The following is a 14,395-nucleotide window of genomic DNA, read 5'->3' on the forward strand; positions in this document are numbered from 1 at the left end:
CAAAATATAATTCTTTATTAAAAAAAATTATTACAGTTTTTCTTGAAACAAATAATAAAATCCATCCAGTTAACATTGGATCATAACTGTCTTGTTATGTATTATAGAATACACATGCCAGATACTGTTAAACCAATAAACATTCCTGAACCTACAAAGAAGTCATGATGAAAGGATGAGTCACAGGTACCTTAGGCTGGTTCTTCTCACTTTGGTGCTAATGCCGAGTTGTGGCTTATGAATTGAGAAAAACTCTGATGGTTTCAAGTCAGAAATATGAACAAAAGAAATACCAGGTATAAAATAGAGCATGAATCAACCAAATGCTGATGTGTTACATGTCGAAGAAGAATGGAAGTATAGTATATAACTTATGAAGCAACTAAATGCTGATTTGTTCTAATGACACTTTGTTAGAGGTTTATGTATTCTTGTATTCATACATAAATTTTAATTTTGGAAGAGTTGATATGAAGTTTTTTTTGTTTTTTTTATAGTTTTTTTTATGGCATTGTAATTCTCTCTCCATATTAGCAGGTCAAATGAGTAAATGAATGTTTGTCATTTTGAATGATCCAATAGAATTGTTTTAATATTAAAATTTTGGTCCTGAAAAAGTATATAATATAAAATTTTGTTTGTACTTCATGTACATATATTTATATTCTTTTGGGAATGAAGGAAAGAAAGTATTTAAAAACATATGTCTGCTGTGTTTAAATGGATGTATTTTCTGTGTAGTTAACAAAGTGCCATAATAACTTCATTTTGACTTATGTTCCTCATGGAAAAAATTAAGTCAAGTCATGCCATGTTATCATCGGAAGTAGTGTTGTGTCCTGTAAATACAATGTTTGATTCTCTAATGATCTGGTATCGTACTCCAAAAATCTCATTGTATGACTTTCAGCTATGAATTTAATAATAGTAACTAATTTGAATAATTTTATTTAAATCATAGTGATGATCAGTGAAATCCACTTTTTAACTTTCTGTCATTTTTGCTCAAACTGTCTTGCAGTATTTTGCCAAAATACCTTCAATTATGTATGACTTGGATGTATTTAATGTTTTTAAACAGTAGATCTTTCAAATTTACTTCCCATGCTTTAAAGTATTGCTCATTATTTCTTTAGTGGAGATAACAATTTTCTCAATTTCAATTATATTTTATTTGTTATGCTCAGATTGCTTACAGCTTTAAGTTGCTGTATAAATTTATTTTTTTATTACAAGAATGATTCAGTCACAGTATATGCAATGATAAAACTTATACAATTGTTCCACAATAGGGTATGTACGTCATGTGACTCCGTGGTTTTGAAGAATGGGTTCTTGTCTACCATATATAGTTCTACATTATAAAAATTGTTAAGAAAGAGCACAAAATGGAAGATTGTAATGCAGTGTTTCCAGATCTTGGAAATAACCAATAAAATGCAGAGCAGTCTTTGGAGTTTGATATGTTCTGCATAGGAAATTCCAGAAAGGAAAATGAAACTAGTTTGAGACTTACAAACCCTATTATCAATTTGTTTTTGTTCCTCATTTTTTAACAAAAATAATTATTTATTTTTAGATACATGTTTTTGCCAAATTTTGATTATTTACCTGTATATCAGATTTCTTTGCCAAAACTAAAAGTAGAACCTTACTCTATTAGTAGTTGAGTATCATCTTTTTACAGTTGTAAATTTTGAGGTTATGCTGAGAAGCCTTGTCAGTGTTTCTGTGTTTCTGTAACACTTTTATTTGTCACAGTTTTCTCAGCAACTACTCATAACAACAGTTTAAAATTTTAACACATCATTCCTGGAGGTATGCCATATGGTGAGATTTATTTTCAGGAAAAAATTCAAGTAAACTTCCTGTTGACTGAGGACTTTTTTATATGTTCCATATTTCGTGATTGAAAGTGGGGATATCATTAGTGAGACATTGCTCGCAAATTTCTTGTTATTTATGGGGTCTCAATTTTTATGGTTTTCTTGGGCAGTGTAGAACCACCAAATTAAGAAACCAAAAAAAAAATAATTACCTTTGTGAATGAAAATAAATTCTGTCGCTCCTGAATTGTTAAATTGGAAATCAGTTCTTTATATGTCCTTACAGCAGTCAAAGTCAAATAACCATAGAACATTCTCACTTGAGCAGAATATTTCTCTATTTCAGGTTAAAAATATGAATAGTATTTATTTTTTTAAATAGTAATGGTTTATGTCCGACAAATCAATTTTGTTTCCCTCTTTTGTTAAAATAATGATCTCAGTTGCAAGTTGTAAATTACATCTACTCAGCCAATTAAAGTTCTTTTTTCATGTAATGTTATAAAATTTTTGATATGTGATACTTAAAACCAGCATGTTATGGTAACAAAAAAAAAAGGAATTTTGTTTTTATGGCAAAATAAAAAAAAAGTTTTTATGAACCAAAAGAATATCTCTTTGCAATCTAAGCACTTCTTCTTGTGTCTAGATTGTTTTATGTCTTGCATAAATTTCAGCAAAAAAAAAAAAACAGTTTGCCTGCTTCTTACAGGGACGCATACTCAATGACTGTATTATCAGAATGATTTTTGTAATGCTACAAAGTAATTCTTCTGGGTAGATATTGTTAATACACTATCACTGTCTACTACTACACTCTATCTGTCTATATTGATATCTAGGCCATTTTACATAGTTTATTACCAGTTGCTCACTTTAAAAAATAATTTAAGGACCATTGACTAAGTTTATTGTCATTTTACTGTAAATCTTTAACAAACTGATGCCTGGTTGTGCTAAAAATGTGAAATTTAACATTTTTTTAAAAATATGATTGATTGTCCATGTTTTTATTCTTTGTGTGTGTGTGTGTTCAAAATATTAAAGTTTCCTGAGGCAGTAATAATGCAACATTCAATTTGTTATTGTTTTGGATGATAATCTAACAATTTTTTGTGTGGCCTCATTGCTAACAAGCATCATTTTTTTTATTGTTAGAACTATGTGACCATATCTTTATATTTTATTGTCAGTTGTTAGAGCTGGTACCTGTGTTATTGAGGTTACTGACCTCTGACTGAAATTTGTTCTCCTACTTTATCTATGTTTTAATTTAGGCATAAATCAAATTTATATATTATTTAAAAGGTGACATCAGCTGGCACTAAAAAGAGGAAATATGTTCATGAAGATTTATGTGGATTTTTTTACATATTTTCCCCTGGAGCAAAAATCTGAAAAATGAAGTTTCTGTTTACTCAGTAATGATTAAAAAAATATTTGATATAAATATGTACTGTATTTTGTAGAATTTTAAAACTTGAAGGATTTATTTGGGAAGACTTTCCTTGGTATCTTGAATATATAGCCTGTAATTACCTGGTACAATGCACTTACAAAATATTATTTGGAGGAATTGATATTCATATTGCATTTTTTTTAACTGGGCATTTATCATATGATGTTTGTAAATTTTATTAAATAATTTTGCATGTTTTACACTCACATTTCTGTCGAGTGGAAACAAAGAAGTTGGTCTAATAAGGCCCAAATTTGGCCTCATAATCAAAGTTTACTTGAAGAAAATTTAATGATATTTCATATACGGTTAAATATGCCTTTCAAACTTGCCTGAAATTGGAAAAATCTGTTAAAAAGGCTGGAAAACACTAAGTTTTGTGCAGTATTATTTCATTCTTTTAGCAATGGCCATGTGCATGTTCATTCTCATGCTTGGTATATTTTGTGTATGATTGTTAATTACAACTCATGTGAAAATATCTTGAGTGAACAAATGTATGGCCACTTCCGTTTCACACAAACAGCATCTTAAAAATTGCAGAAATCTTAAAAATTTAAGGTTTTTGTAAAAGTTACAAAAATGCATACTGTTATTTTGTGGAATAATGTTACAAATCTTGTCAAAAACAGCTTGTATTCAGTGTTTGCAACCATTTTACTGTACCAATACTTTCATGAAATCAGTTTTAATCAAATTTTAAAAAAAAAGCACAAATTATGAGGCCAAATGGGGTCCTCTGACATCTGTGCAATAAAAGTCAGAATGAAGGTACATATGGAATGTATATTTTATTGTATTGTTTCTATAATGTGATTATATTATCTCTAATTATGATGTTTTAAATCAATGAATTGTTAAGATGTTTTTAATTGTGTTCAATTACATATGTTTTAATGACTTGTTAGGGTTTACATATTACTTAATCTTTTATATGAAGAAATAACAAGAAGTATGATCTGAGATCTAAGGCTCGTTTTAAATCAAGCAGTTCAAAACAAATGCTTATGAAGCATTATTTATATGTTTACATGTGTATGTTCGTTTACATCAATTGCAAAATTTAAAGAATAATTTCTTAAGTGTAAGTAAATGATTGTATAGCTAGTGTAGGTGGATTCAATGCTTTTAAAATTCTAGATGAATATTGAAACCTTTTTGACTAATTTTAAAAATGATTATGCAATTCGTGCATGAGCCCTTTAATGTCTTTTATCACTTACTTAATCCCTGAACCACCTATTAATCAATAACTCTATGATATTGAATATGTTTAAATTGATTTCTATACTTTATTTTTATTGACTGATATTATAGAAATTTGGTTCAATCCTGAGTCATTTTAACATTTAAAAGTCTATACTTCCTTGAGTATAATGTATCCCATTAAGTTATCTGTCCCCACTGTCTAATACGGCTGTCTCTTTAATTTACAAAGTATTTATCCACTTTATAACATTCTACCCAATGAATTTTAACAAGACTAATCAGTCTAGCCAACAGACAAGTTACATGTGTATCAAAAGTAAGAAAATATAACGTGTGAAAGCCTGGGGACATTCTATCAGCTGTTTTCTATATCTCACCGATTTGTTTATTGTCAGAGAATTTCTTTAGTTACCTGTTTACAGCCTTGATTACTATATATTATCTGATTATATTGATGTTTTAATTATAAAGTCAGTACTACATTTGGCAATTGTAATTCTTCTATTGAAATTCCACAATTGAAAATGTTTAATATTTGACCTTGATTCCCTTTTCTCAACATGTTCTCTTTTAATACAATGTAGGAAAATTATAACTATTTCTGAAAAAAGTTTCAAAACTTTGAATGTTTTAACTTCTAGTGTGTCATGTTGGCTCATTTGAAAGCTGTTGTGTCTTCTTTACGTTTCGCTTGTTGTTTAGTTAGTTGTTATAATTTGGCAACTTCAGATATTTTAGGGAGAATAGCTTTTCTTTACTATAAGGATTAAGCTCAATATTTGTGTTTTCTATGAATACATAAAAGGTAGTATACATGTCAGATTTCAACCACTTTATACAGTCCAAATAGAGTTGGACAGTAACTTTTCATGTTTTCAGGTCTCTCATTCCTGCTATAGATATTAGTTTAACATAACACAACACTTTGTTTATCAACATTATCTTAAAATCCAAACATTTTACCAACTAAATAATGGAACTGTTCAAATGACATGATTTTTTACTTTTACATGTCCTCTTATGGAAAATGTCTACAATGGCATATCTAAAGACATAGTTTCAGATAATATACTTACAGTGCCAAGGTGTATTCAGATGTATACCAGAAAATGTGGACTTGTGTTTAGTCCCTCACTTTAATAAATGAAAAACTTCATTAATTGCATGTATCTCTCTGACTGCAAATCTACTATTAATTGCAGAAGAGCAGTTAGTAATAAATAGGGACTCGTAGCAAGTCTACCGTAAGTTTAAAACTGTCCATGTATGGAAAACTAGTGTTTAGGGAGACAGATGTTGTTTCTTGTTGGTCAGTGTAAATTTCTCCTGTTCCTTTATAATAGTATTGTATATAAAGAAGAAACAAAGGGATGCTAGTTTCATGCCATTTCTTTTTATTTATTCTTAATGATGTCTATTTTGTGGTTAATGTTCTACCTAACCCAATTTCTGCTGGCTGTCATTTTAAAGTTCTCGTGAACTAGTTTCTTCTAAACATCTTTAATTTTGTTCATGAGGAAAACCTGTTAAATAGTTAATGCTCAATTACAAACACTTCAGAAATGTTTACAGATATTTAATTAAACACAAACAATTAGGGCATGGAATAAATAGGTCTTTGATTTTTATGATTAATTGAAGCATAAACCTTGAACTTAGTCAAAGACCAAACCCCAAGTTTTAATAATCGTATTGAAGACCTTGAATACCATTTGTTGTTCAAATATTTTTGTATGACTCAATATGTATTTCTTTGGCACACACTCATTTTTATTGTGACATAATTGTGAGAACTCAATAAGAATACCAAAATAGATGCCGATTTAAAACTGTGTAGGAGTTTATTTTTGTTAAGCTAGTATTTTTTTCTAAGTATTTTAAATACATGTTCTTACAAAGGATAGTTTAGTCATTTAATGCTATTGTTAAGATAAGGGTTCTTGACCGTTTTCACACACCGACACGTTTTGATTTACAAAGAGGAGATAATCCTTCCTGACAATCATTGCTGCAAAAACAAATTAGTGTCTTGCTATGACAAAGATCATGGAAATCAGATAAGGATTGTAATGGGGGAGCTTTAGTTTGGAGGTACATGTATACCTTAAATCTATATTGAAAAACCATTTACGTGGGTAATTTCTGATAAAATATGAATAGTTAAATGTTTATTATTTATATGAAAGTTCTAACGACTCCCCAATAAAATATCAATTTGCTTGTAAAAAAATTGACATGTTGCTTGCATTTATTAATCATAATCACTAGAAATATGATTCCTTATCAATATGTTCGTATTTTTGCAGTTAAAAAAGATATATAACATGAGCCGACCTAAGTCCATAACAGCAGTTTGTCAATTACAAAACATCATGTCAAATATATCGTCACGATTAAATTTGATTTTTATCTTGTTTTACATGTATGAAACATTTGCTCTTTGCTGGTAGTAGACGATCTTGAAGTAATCAATATACATGTATAAGTGTTTTGATTTTGTTTGAAGTGTTTCCTTGGGAACGAAATGTTACTATGTTACTGAGGGTGACGAAGCTATAATTTGGTTTAACAAGTGATTTCAACATCGATTAATATGCTAATGAAACATACGGATTCTTGAGAAGTGCGAATACTGACCGTATTTTATAATGATAGTAAGGTGATAATGCGATAATAAAAGCTCTTAATTATTCATCTGTAACATACGTGTCTTTAATTATCTTCGATGCCATGGAATTATATGTCAGCGTGGAAAAAATGATAACTTGTACTACAATCTCACAATTTCATAAGCATGCAACAACCAACACTCTTGTTTTAAACAGTGAGAACAAACGTAAATTACCAGAACTTTGGATTTTCGTAACTCTCTTGTATGATCATTTTCCAATTACTTAAAAAGCACGATTACAAGAGAAAAAAAAAACAACACATTTTCATTTTTTTCTCTTCTGATTCTATCATAATTTTTATAGTTTTTTTTTTAAAGATTTGTTCCTATCATATCGATGATCTTTGTGACTCCTTGTTCATAGTCATACATGTTTTGTCGCATCATTTGTAATGGCATCATGTCCGATTATTTCGGGTATTTTTGCTAGTGAGTGCGGTTTTACTTCGGTTGCTTTGCTATGGCGTTACATAGTATGCTTGTTTGTAACATTGCAAAAACAATCACGATGGTCTGCTCACTTCAAGATAGTTGGAAGCCAATTTATAACGTGTTTAAAAGCACAGCATCCGTTCCTTTGTGTGCGTAAAATTTATTTTCATTTTATTTGTGATTTTAGTTGACAAGTCATCGATGTATATAGTGGATTAATCTATACCAACAAATGACTTCCTGTCTTTCTGCTTCATTTGGTAAACGTGAGTCAATCGACTATTTAAACTCGTCCAACAGGTATGCTAATTACAATAGTACAGGTAAATCTTCAGGTAAACATAATAACATTTGGAATTGACATGTCTATAGTAGATACACACTGATCATGGCGAACGGGAGAGAAAAACAAGGTACCATAACCCCAGAGTGGAACGGCAATCAGACATTACTCAAAGACATATTAGTGAATTCACAAGTGCCCGTCGTTGCTAAGATAACCAAGGGACAATTTCATAATTTAGGAGTTTCTAAGATTCCATTACGGAAGCTGCATCAGGATGTGTTGATTCATTCCGTTAAGTCAGGAGTTAAGATTCTAGCACATAGTGTTCAAAGATTTGAAACCAAAGAAGGTTTGTGTCGAATAATACCACTGGACCAAAGGCTTTCTATACCAATAACATATCAGGGCTGGTTTGAAGTTCTCTCGGAGGATGGCAGGGCCTCCAGACCAATAGATAGTGTTCAGCGACTAGCCAAAGAATTGCCAAACAAATGTCTTGTGCGACAAAATGTTAAAGGCTTTGTTGCTAACAGTGAGGGGAAATTGACTTACGACATTTCTAATGTGATCCCCGCTGGCGAAAAATTAATTCTGTCTGGAGAGATTAGCACAGTCACATCCTCAGGTGAGAGACTTAGATTCTTGAAATGTACAGATTCCAGAAACAATACATTGTTCCTAAGCTATGATCAAAATGGACTGTTTACTCCAATAGCAGGACCAAAAGATGTTACCGGCGTATTCATGATTAAGGATATTTTAAGCCGTTTCCGTATGCCTTTAACGGTTAAACTTGTGCAAGGGGTCTGGCCAAATGTTGAAAAGAACCGCTTTACTGGAATGATAAGGTTCGATTGGGCATACACGGATGAGACTGCCTTTATTTGTCCTACCGATAAAGGTAATGTAAGAATTACCCCCGTGCCTTCAGAAATTCCGTTGAGGTTAGTGACAGCCAAAAACATGGCAGATATTAGTATGTCTGTTCCATACCAGGACATAATGCTTAAGTGCAACAAAATGGTAGCTAACTATTACAATACAATTCACCTTATAATCTCTGTCCCAGAATCTGTGATGAAAAATAGGACTCATTCACTAGTCAATATATTTTCACCAAATAAACCAAAACCACCAGAAAATGAAAATAAGTTGAAACGAGCAAGCAGTCGAGAGGACATTCTGAACGACCAAGTTGATGACCTCTACCAGTATCTCAGAGAAGGAAAAATGCCACCCAAAAGTAAATTCACGTACGAATCCGATGAAGAGAGTTTCTTCGAGGAGCCTGCTTACGAACGGTTGGACGATTTTCGAGCTCGAATGGAAATGCTAGAGTTAGGAAAACATGATCTTAACAATGGTAAATATAGACTATCTAATGACACTGGTGCACCTAATTATGTCAAAATAGAAACTAAGGGGCCTCATGTTAAAGATGTTGCACCCCCGGTGCCTCCTCCAAGGAAAATGAACCGGTCTGATTCCGTACCTTTATTAGATACTCACCCTACAGGATCTTCTAGTGGGTCAAGTTCTAAGGAAATGCATCGAGTTGTGAGTGATGCCACACTGATGCGAAAAAGAACACCAATGAAACACAAGGATAATTACAAACCAAAACAACAACAAGAGGACAATCGAAGTATAAGAACTGGGTCTTCGGGGACCAGAAGACATTCGTTACATACATTGTATCTGTGATTCTTAAAATATGTTCTAGAAAAGTGCCAAATAATCATGGTCTTTATGACAGGTTATGGTGTGAGTGAACAGCATTTGTGTTTTGTGAATCCTAGTCATCTGTGTGAGAGAATTTTTCATGTATTCAAAAGTCGGCATATTTGTTCATTTAAAGGTATAATTTAACAGACTTCATGTTGTCAATTTATGATATTTTTACATTTTTTTTAAAAAGTAAAATGTCTAACATCTTAATGTTCTCAGGATTATGATAATGTCCTCAATAAAGGGGTCCAAAAGAGTGGGCTTTTCCGAATATCTCCTAACATAAACCCCTCCTTTTTATAAACCTTTTCTCAATAATATCCTAGAAAATACGAAAAAAAAAGGTTGCAGGGGCTACGAAAATTACCACTATATGTAATTATAGACTTATAAGACATTCATGTCTTTACCAAGAGGACAAAATGTCAGTTGATTTTCCTTGCTTCTGGTTTATGTTTGCATGCATCAATGTCTGGTGATATTGACCTAGTCAGCACATACCAAAACACATATCATGTTAAATATTGCTTTAAATTATTTATCAGCTGTAGTAACAGAAATAGTTCAAATGGAAAAAAAGACAACAAATACGACAGAGTTTAACCTAAATACGAAATAGTAATATTTTCAGAGATCATCAAAAGGTTTTCAATAAGTGCAAACACACCAAGTGTGTCCTAAGGCCGGTATATATTCGGTCAAACTATCTTCAAATACCTTTGTATTCATTGAAACCAACAGGATAATATTTTTACAAAGGATATATTTCATAGCCTGCCAGGAGAGTAACTTGTCATAATAGATAATCGGTTTTAAAATGTTCATATTTTCCGCCAACATTTTAAGGTTACATGTACCGAGCCATCGAACTGTGAAAACGTCCAATTTTACGAACAATGTCTTGGTACTACATGCATGTTTCTTCTTCTTCTAAAACTTGTAATCTTAAACGAATTATTTCAAATCTGAAAACAAATCCAATTTATTAATTTGGAAATCGAATACAAAGTCAAACCAGTCTACCATAGACAGTCTACAAGAAGTCTTAGACTTCTACAACACGTTCAGTGTCGTTACACATGGATACAATGTTTTCTTTTTCAGAAAGTCGGTGAATTCACGTCTGTTTACTTCCTCACCCTACTGACAAACATAGTATACAATTAAATACCTGTTATGTAGAGTAAACCACAAATATATTTTGTTCATACTTTTTCATCATGACATAGGTCAAATGGGTTCATATTGATGTTATTAAATGATTTCTTTGTTTTATATTGGCTTGAAAACCAGTGGTTAAAACCCCGTTAGTTGAACACGCGAAGAACGGGAGGATTTTTGTTATGTTGTCTTTAGCTTTATCATTTCTGAAAATTCTCCTTGGAAATGAAACAACAGATCCAACCAAAATTATCACGGAGAGGCGCCACCAAGCATCTAGTGTTATGCGGAATTCGCACTAAACAGAAAGCGCTACTTTTTTGGAAGAAGGCACTTTACCTGAAATCTAATACATAAATATAAGAGAAAAGGCAACCATTTAACAACCTCCTAACACACAAGAAGAGGTGTATAAAAACACTCAAGTCCGTACGTTTGCCCAGGGACTTTCTAATATACACTCTCTGGTTTGCCTAGACATTTTACCATGTCCTAGCTGTATCGATGTGTGTAAAACGTGGTGCCCGTCCGTATGTCCACTAGGATTGGATAGTTTTTTTTTTAAAGATGCTTGTCCACGACATCAAGATAAAACTAATTACATGTATGATAATATTTGTTCTTTTTTATACATAATCTTTGGATACCTTCTACCGAATTTCCTAAAATAAGGTCACGTCGCCGATTAATATGCAAGATCCTACGTGTATTTGGAGCAAAATTACTAATGTTACCAGAGATTATGATAAAACCAAAATTTACTCCATAATAGTTACTTTAAATGGTATAATGACAATGCATGAAACAACTAACTTTGGTTTTGAATACACAGTATTCATTGTGGAATTACTGGGTTAAAATTATTTAAAACCGATTATTGGTCGCGTTAAGTGGATTTATACCATAAAATAAGTACACGGACATATTGGAGTATTGATAAAACAGTATTGAATATCACAAACACGGATAAATCTTGTTCAGTATATAAAGAAAAGAATTTTTTACCGTTTACAGATATAAAGGACCGAATATTCTCGCTTTGCTGCAACATTAATAAAGAGCTGCGCTTTAAGCGCATGATACCCCCGTTGCACTTTTAGCTTGTCCTCATACTTTTAATAAATTTATGTAATCAACTAGAAATACTGTAAGCCCTGTCAAATACCCTCACCCCCCAAAAAATAAATAAAAAAAACGCACAAAAAATTTGGCACTATCAAGGCCACCTCAAGTTTAACAAAGTTTGTTGTCTTGATTTATCACCCATACATTTCTATCTTGTTTAAACACACTTTTCTGACACGGAAACATAAAATTTGACATTTATACAAATCAGAAGGGAGCTTACTTCAATAGATATGAACAATTCCCCAGTTTCATAAAAGTTAGTGAAAGTGTTTTTGAGTAATTCTGCGAAAACTTGAAAATCACCCTTTTGTTAGTATAAAAATTCATAACACAGAAACGATAAATCTGAAAATTTTAAAAATCAAAAGGGAGCTTATGTCAATAGATACAATAGCAAACTGATAAACCCATAACTATTTTCTGTCATATGCAACACTAAATACAGATTGTTTAAGTGAAATTGATAAAAAAAAAACAACCTTTATTGACAAAATGTGAAAAACAGCTGGTGTGCTAGCATTGAAAAGTGGGAAAATGGATAAAAGACTGTGGGATTGGGAAAAAGAAAAGACCAGGGCTAGACAAACTGCAAAGAAGCTAGACAAATCTATCATGCATAAAAGATAAAAAAAAACCTGAATTTTTCCTAAGTATCCTCAAATAGAAAATATATTTTAGAAGCCATAGTTTTTTTTCAGAAATAATACAAGAAATAATAAATAATATATTTAATGAATAAATAACAAAATTACAATGTAATTACAGTCATGTTTGATATTGTTGATGTTAATCAGTGGAAATGCTCAAGAAATAAATTCATTTGGCAACGGAAAAACAACAATTGCTCTTCATACAAAATTAAATGAATGTTTTTTAAACTTTCAACCTCAAAAAGTATCATATCATAAACAAAAAAATAAAACATTTTTTTTTTAATTTTCAATTGACACAAAGTTACACTTTTATTGCTTAGGATATCACTTTACAAAAAAAATCATACAAGTTATTATGAGGGTTTCTTCTCCAATCTGTATAGATAATACATTTAGCAGAATTTATTTGCTGAATTATCCAAGGAGAGTTTCCAATAATGCTACTTGTAAAATTATAAATAGCTGTTCAAAATTTTCAAATATGTATTGGGCCTTAGGAAAGATGGATGCATAACATGAATTATAAATAAAAGTGATGTCAAAAATGTTTTTTTTAGAAAGCCGCATACATCCTCATATTGTAAGTATTCTTCATAACTGCATGAAGATCTACCATTAAAATATCTACACAAAATCTCTAAGTACATTATTAGTTACGTCTAATTATTGACTTATCCTACACTCATACTTACCCTAAATTGTCCATTTACAAAAAATATATGTACCAAATACAAATTGCTTTAAGCAAGCATCAAGTACTTCTTCATCAAATGGAAGATGTTACATACTAGAATGTGTCGGCACTCGTTACCCGTACATTAAGCAGAAGCAAAGTTGATTACCATTAAAAGCAAGATTTTTATTATGAATTTGACTTTTGCACAAAAATGAAATAAAAAGGTCAAAAATAAGTCTATTGACCAAGTCATAGATAATGTTGCAAAAAAAGAACTGAGTGATAACAGAGTTAAAATAGACGATATACCAACAACCAATATCAGAAAATGTAAAGTAACTCAATTTTTAGTACAAATAACTTATGTGCTTCATCAGGCTTCAGTGAAAGATATAAAAAGAGTCAAGTTCATAATTTGACAAAATTTATATAGTTATAATTCATGGACTTAATTATGTTATTTTCAGTATAGAGTAAACCTATAAATTTGACTAAAAGGTTAATTCCCTAGATGTTTATAAAACATATTAAGTCACTGATAATGAAAAATAGAACATTGATTGATCCAAATGAAACAAAGCTTTAACTATATATATTCAACACATGAACTATTTTTTTTTGCTTAAATAAATGCCCCTTTTTGACAAATAATCAAGGAACATAATATCACAAGTTTATTTGGAATAATGGCACAGTTCATTCTTTGTCATTTGATCATGTAAAATGAGGAATATAATTGTTTGAGAATTAATCATGTGACAGCTCTGTCAAATTATCATTATCACTATGTACAACAATAGAAGATTCAGATTTATTCTCTTCATTGATTATACCGCCCCCTTCTCCTGATACAGCTTCGTCCTCATTTTTTGCATGATTATTACTCTCCTCTGAACATTCATTTTCATTTTTGTCTGTCAATTCCTTTTCTTCTGACACTTGTTCACTATATTCAATAGCAAGTTTATCATCTAACTGATTAGCAGGTAATTGATCTACTGTAAGTTTATTTTCTGCTAAATATTTCCATTTCTTCAAGTTGGACCTGGAAAAAAGAAAGACAGAATGTACCAGTATCATCCACATCTGTTGGCACAGCACAATAGAACAAAAAAAAATTATGGTAAACATTATTGAATTGCTCTTATTCCTATCTGTTTTTTTAA

The 14,395-nt window shown here is 31.1% G+C and overlaps 3 protein-coding genes across 15 annotated transcripts in view; 2 read left to right on the forward strand and 1 right to left on the reverse strand.

Annotated features, from left to right (window-relative positions):
• The window catches only part of LOC148629275 (protein O-linked-mannose beta-1,2-N-acetylglucosaminyltransferase 1-like), a 35,136-nt gene extending 27,941 nt beyond the window's left edge, over window positions 1–7,195 (forward strand). For all 3 annotated transcript variants that reach the window (XM_088547353.1, XM_088547354.1, XM_088547355.1), the window contains one exon: window positions 108–7,195. In XM_088547353.1, the coding sequence (XP_088403479.1) occupies window positions 108–168 (61 nt within the window). In that variant the 3' untranslated portion in view covers window positions 169–7,195. The remainder of the gene's footprint in view (window positions 1–107) is intronic.
• Window positions 6,459–9,821, forward strand: LOC148629276 (uncharacterized). Its single transcript, XM_088547356.1, has 2 exons — window positions 6,459–6,585; window positions 7,785–9,821. The coding sequence occupies exon 2, from the start codon at window positions 7,986–7,988 to the stop codon at window positions 9,585–9,587; it is 1,602 nt and encodes a 533-aa protein (XP_088403482.1). The 5' UTR covers window positions 6,459–6,585; window positions 7,785–7,985; the 3' UTR covers window positions 9,588–9,821.
• Window positions 9,822–12,613: 2,792 nt separating this feature from the next.
• LOC148629277 (putative 3',5'-cyclic phosphodiesterase pde-5) overlaps window positions 12,614–14,395 on the reverse strand; it is a 59,575-nt gene continuing 57,793 nt past the window's right edge. For all 11 annotated transcript variants that reach the window (XM_088547342.1, XM_088547345.1, XM_088547347.1 and 8 more), the window contains one exon: window positions 12,614–14,274. In XM_088547342.1, coding sequence (XP_088403468.1) covers window positions 13,977–14,274 — 298 coding nt within the window. In that variant the 3' untranslated portion in view covers window positions 12,614–13,976. The remainder of the gene's footprint in view (window positions 14,275–14,395) is intronic.

The sequence above is a fragment of the Perna viridis genome, chromosome 1 (genome assembly GCF_037379345.1).
Source record: "Perna viridis isolate PV_CMFRI_1.1 ecotype Kerala chromosome 1, ASM3737934v1, whole genome shotgun sequence".
In the NCBI taxonomy this organism is placed as follows: Eukaryota; Metazoa; Mollusca; class Bivalvia; order Mytilida; family Mytilidae; genus Perna; species Perna viridis.